Raw genomic sequence first — 5,561 nt, forward strand, 5'->3', positions numbered from 1 at the left:
TACGGCGGGATGTGACATTCTTTGGGCTGACGGTGACGTGCGGAGCGCGGACTTGGCATGCAGCATGTTCCCGCTGCGCTGTGGTCAATGACTCTGCGGCACCTCTCCTGCCACTCGGCACGTTCCTCCGGACTCTGGCGCAGAGGGGCCAGCGCCCCCGCTCCCCCCCACCCCCGCGTCCGGAGGAAGGCTGACTGTGCAAACCGCATCACTACATCACTGCAGCGACGAGCTGTCACTCGCTTATCGCCATGCGGCACCGGCAGTGCGGCGCGGTGCTAATCCAAAGGTTGCAAGTTTGATTCCCCTGTGGGACAAAGCTGGTGTACCCTTGAACATTGAGGCACTTAACCTGGAATACTTCAGTAAATATTCATCCTGATATATGGATCATAACACACACATATACACACGCACACCCACACACACGTATATATTTATGTACACATGTATATGTATGCATATAAAAAACTTATGTTAATTGGCCTGTATTAGCCATCTACTAGGCAAAAAGTTAATGGTGCAGCTCCCTGCAGGCCGGGAGAATGTGAAGCCCACACAGGTTTGAATAACGGCCTGAGCAGTGGGGGGGGGGGGTGTCACGTGTCTGTGGAGCATCTCCTCGGCCCTCCCGCCAGGCGCTCGCCTCGCAGACACCGCTGGACTCGGCCGCTCTGACACGTAGGTGCCGCATGCTGTGCTCTCGTACCGCATGCCACAAAGCACGCCCAGACTTGTACCATCCAAAACCCTCTGTTGTCAAAATGTCCGCCGGACGCTAATCCGCCGAGCCGAGAACTCGGCTGGACGTCCCGCCGTGGATCCGTGCCAGCGGGGATTAGGCGACAGGGACCTGCCCCAGTTGTGGCTCGGAAATGAAGGTTTAGGCAGCTTGTGTACCTCGCTGACATGTAGGCCAACACCTCCTGCTCCTGCAGAGCGTCTCAGTGCGGCAGGCAGCACACGCACAGGATGCACTGAGGCTTACAGGTGGAGGCAGGATTTCTCACCTGCCTTGACTGCCCTCCCTAATGAGATCAGGGGAGCGACACCGAGCCTTGTGTGTCACAGGAAGCCGTGCCCTACCTAACAGCCGCATGTGGACACAAGCTGCCGGGAGATAAGGCCGCTCCCAAGCTCCTGATCCACGTCAGCTTGTTTCCGGTGAAGGCATAGATATTTATATGTGCTGATGAGGAGCGAGCTGGCTGCCGCTGCCCCCTTCTTTCCCCAAAATGGCCCCATCTCGCAGCCCTCCACCAAATTCCCTGCTGCCACACGGCCCGTCTCGACAGGGCCCCATCATGTGCCCAGCCCCGCCCTGCTCCACCCACCACCACCACACCCAACCCAGCCTCACAGTTCAGAAAAAAACTGCTGTTTCATAACAACACAAACAAAAAAGCTCCATGCCAACGAAAACGGCCAATTAATACTAGGATGAAAGATTGTGAAACTATTTCTCGCGGTGATATTAACCAGGCACCTCTCTCCTTCCCCCTGCTCGCCCCACACGGCGTGTCCACGGAGCCGGCAGCGGTCAGGTGAGCGTTCCAGCACAGCCGCAGTGGCTGGAAGCCTGCCTCTGTTCCAGTGCGGAAGGTGTGCAGATTCTTAATTAGGCGGTGACTCAGGAGATCGCAGCAAAATAAGAGAAAGCAACAAAACCACAAAACTGCTGTGTGATTCCACACAGGATGGCAGATTCACTGTTTCACCAAATGTTCCCTAGACACACTGAGGCATCAGTTATTCCTTTTAATACCTTTTGACAGTGTCAAGCACTAAATGAAAAAAAAAAAAGTTTCATAAAAATCATCATACAAAACAGTTTTTCGATGGTGTGCGTTCTAATGCTACTTTCTGCGCCAATACAAATGGAACATAGTAAATCATGTGAAAAATAGGTCAACATCTTTCAGGCAGCCAGTTGGCTTTCTGTTATAGATTAATAACAACAATGGCATAATAGGACTTGTTTTCTGCTGGGAGGATCTGATGAAGGTGATATTGATTGATTTTTCAATGCCTCTGCTAAACAGACACATCCCTGCGGAAGAAGCTAAAGAGAATAGGGGAAGAAATGTAGACTCAGGTCCTGAAACACCTGAACATCAATGGAATATTTACTGGTGTCGTGCGTCAAGACATGTGACAAGTGTAATGGCTGCTTACAGACTGAATTAGAAATTATCATGGCTCTGGTGTTAGGCGCTACAGACAAACCAACAAAAACCAAATCTTAAGGGAGGTTGTGTGTAGTCTGAGCTGAAAGAGTCTACCCTCCAAAATATTCACATTCTGTTGCCAGATTAAAAGATCGCCTAAAATGGCAACGAGATTAACGGATATTCATTTGCTTGTTTGCTTAGTCCGTGGCAGATGGATTTTTTTTCCACTGTTGACCATAGTGTCACCCACCGCATGAATTACTGTTTCAGGTGAAGAAGAAATCCAACAAGCCACCAGTTTAAAGTCCAGATGTCCAGGCTCAAACAAGATACTAAACTGAATACATCAGATTTGGAAGTGGATGGATGCAAGTATTAACAATGACCACATCTGCCATTTCCACAAGTTGGAATGCTATGCACCTTGCATTTAAGGCAAAACGATATACTGCTGGGAGAATATTTCTACATAAATAGCAGACTACAGTGAACTGATACCCTTTGGCAGTAAATGTAGCCATTCACGATGCTGGCAAAGAACAAGACAAATATTGTGGTTCAGAACTGGTATTAATTACCACTGTAAAAGATCACACTACTGCTTAACTTTGGGTATACAATTACAGTTGCTTACACAGGCACATTTTATAAGTAGGGCAATGGTCAAGTAATGCTGACGGCAAGGTAGCTAGATATGTAGTTAGATTGCCATTACAATCAATCTAATCTCAGAACTAACAACTAGAGGTTCCGTGTTGTCTGAGAATCGTTCGAGACCGTATATATCATGTTAGTGGTCCATAAAATTCATTTGTCTACTTTTATCCACACTTCCGCTTTCAATTCATTAAAAAACCTTTGATGGTAAAACAATTGAGAATCGTAATCTTAAATTAGTTACTGCTTCTCGGACATTGTGACGGTGTTTTGTTTTGAGGTTACACTGAACAGACCCCTCAGCTACATCGTCATTTTCCCGCTTTGAGTTTCGCGCTGGGTCAAACATCACAGGCGTATTAATGCAGCCAGGTCGACTAACACATCTCTGTAGCTAACCAATAAAGGATAAGCGGGATCTTGCCGAGAGTTAAATGAAAGACGTTATCTGTGAGGTAGCCCGCTATTCGCCGTTTTCCCCGTTTCGTTAGCTGGAGCGAAGGCCAACGCTGCGTCGTGATGGACAGCGGCAGGGCAGCAGCGCGTTATTTCTGCTCCGCTGGTCGGTGATGTGTTTCTCACACCGAGGCTAGCTAGCTGGCCGGAGTCTTTGTGGCCGCGTTTTGATTTATTTCTTCGACAAACACATGTATAAAACCCGGAAAGAAAAAATACCTCTGCCGTTAGATAACTGCTCGTTAACGTTGCGGCGCATACTCCGCAAATGAGCGAGCTAGCGAGACAGCTAGCTGCCTATTGAAAACAAAAACACCGGTCGCCCATTTTGAACCCCCCTGGTACCAGACTGTCTTGAATGGGGTTAGGCGGTCACCGTCACACTAGCTAGCTAGCTAGGCTGCTAACGTTAGCTCCATGACGGCAGACAGTGAATAGACAGCGCCAGTAAGCCCCTCATTATTATTGTAGCGTACACATCGGCTAGCGACATACCCCCATTTAATCCAGCGGTCAATGACACACATTCCCGCCCCGGCGTAAATACACAAATATTTAGCCCCGCGGTGCTGCGCTACTCACCCAATTGTCCATCACTGATGGTGAGCACGATCTGATCCATAAGCAGGGAGCGGAATTCAACATCCTCCTCGGCGCAGCGCTGCTTCAGTGCCCGGAGAATCTGAACCTGCGGGTACTCCTGGCTGATCCGCCGATCCGTTACAAACCACATCCGGGAGCACATGGTTATATCAAATTGAATTGTACCGACAGGAAAAATATGATTGAAAAGACAGCTGAGACCGAGAGACGTGGCTCAAATGGAAAGCGGTGAGCGTGCGAGAGCGCGGGATCCGGGTCGGGAACGACGGGAATAACACCGGGACACGAACAACAATGGAGCTCAAATTAAATAGCAAGCAAGCTGGTTTGAGAGCGACCCGTTTGAAAGCTTGCCACGTATTATAATAAGGAAATCGATTGTTCACCGAGAAAACAGTCGACTCTAGTAGCTATTTTAATTACGGCCCGTTATTCCCCGTCCATCCGATCCAGGATCCCGCTGAAGTAAAATGAAACCCGTCAATCTAAAGCCAGCCGTAAGAGTAGCTAGCTAGCCAACTAGTTTCCTATTTTCTGGTCGACCCGTGTGATCTGTCCGATACAACAGCCACCGTTTCGTAGTTAGCTAGCTAGCCAGCTAGCTGTCAATAGCTATCAGCAGGAGCGTATAATGTGCAGCCCTCTTACAGGGCGAACAAAGCTCGTACAATTCGCTTTAAATCCTCCCCACACTGAACGCAGCACTATCCTCCTGTAAACACCGCAGCCACTCCGGCTGAAAAAAGACTTTAAAATGGAGGTTATGAGGACCGAAATGAAAGCAGCAATTTCACCTCCCTACGCTTGTCTGATCTGATTTTCCGTTGGCGAACAAACCCCCTGCTATCCACGGGTGTCGGTGCTGAAAAGATGCACGTTTATTTTCAACCCTGCGATTTTCTTCAAGCACGCGCTTCGTTTACAACTCTACCTCTCCGCGTTCTCGAACAAAGGCAGCCAATGGGAGCCATGGGCTCGCTCTCGCGTCGCCCAATCGGAGCGCGCAGGAGGAATCCTACAGGAGTGTCCGCTCCGTCCCGCCGACCAACCGGGATAATGAAGGTGTGGAGGCTCGCGTGGGGCCGCCAGCCAATGAGGATGCGAGGATACCTGTTAGGACTGCGAGCCGACGAGGACGCGCGGATGCTGTGTGTCAGTGCGTGTCGGGGATGCAGCATAAAAAGGGGGGTTCGCGGCGAGCCCGCGCCTCGCCCGAACCGGTTCAGACCGGGTAAGGGGGGGAGGTTTGGTGAATACCGACGCCTCTGTCTCTGTGCTGAAATGACAGAAAAAAGTACTGGTGCTGGATTTGTCAGGAAGTTCCTAACAAAGATGAGCACAGTTTGATTTGTTTGTGCCGAGTGCAAAGGGAAGAAAACTATGCAAAATATTGAATTTGAGACAGCAAATGGCCACCCCGCTGTTTTTAAGACTTTTTGCTTTCGTTTATGCCTCCAGTTTTATAATACCGAGATATTTTAGACGACATGCGGTAGCTTACCAACTAGCTAAATCACTGCCAGTTACTTAACTAGCTAAGTAGCACGGTCCTCTGCGTTTGGAAGGTAAATGAGATCCCCCCTCCCCCACCCAACCAACGAACGAACGTATGGTTATACCGTTAGCTACCGTTACACGATTTTAAGATGTTTAAGCTGTTTTCCTGCCTGTTGC

The 5,561-nt window shown here is 49.4% G+C and overlaps 1 protein-coding gene across 1 annotated transcript in view; it reads right to left on the minus strand.

The window, feature by feature from the left end:
* Window positions 1-4,777, minus strand: part of rimkla (ribosomal modification protein rimK-like family member A) — an 18,735-nt gene extending 13,958 nt beyond the window's left edge. The window contains exon 1 of the mRNA XM_036534139.1: window positions 3,867-4,777. Coding sequence (XP_036390032.1) covers window positions 3,867-4,029 — 163 coding nt within the window. The 5' untranslated portion in view covers window positions 4,030-4,777. The remainder of the gene's footprint in view (window positions 1-3,866) is intronic.
* Window positions 4,778-5,561: the final 784 nt, after the last annotated feature.

The sequence above is a fragment of the Megalops cyprinoides genome, chromosome 7 (genome assembly GCF_013368585.1).
Source record: "Megalops cyprinoides isolate fMegCyp1 chromosome 7, fMegCyp1.pri, whole genome shotgun sequence".
Classification (NCBI taxonomy): Eukaryota; Metazoa; Chordata; class Actinopteri; order Elopiformes; family Megalopidae; genus Megalops; species Megalops cyprinoides.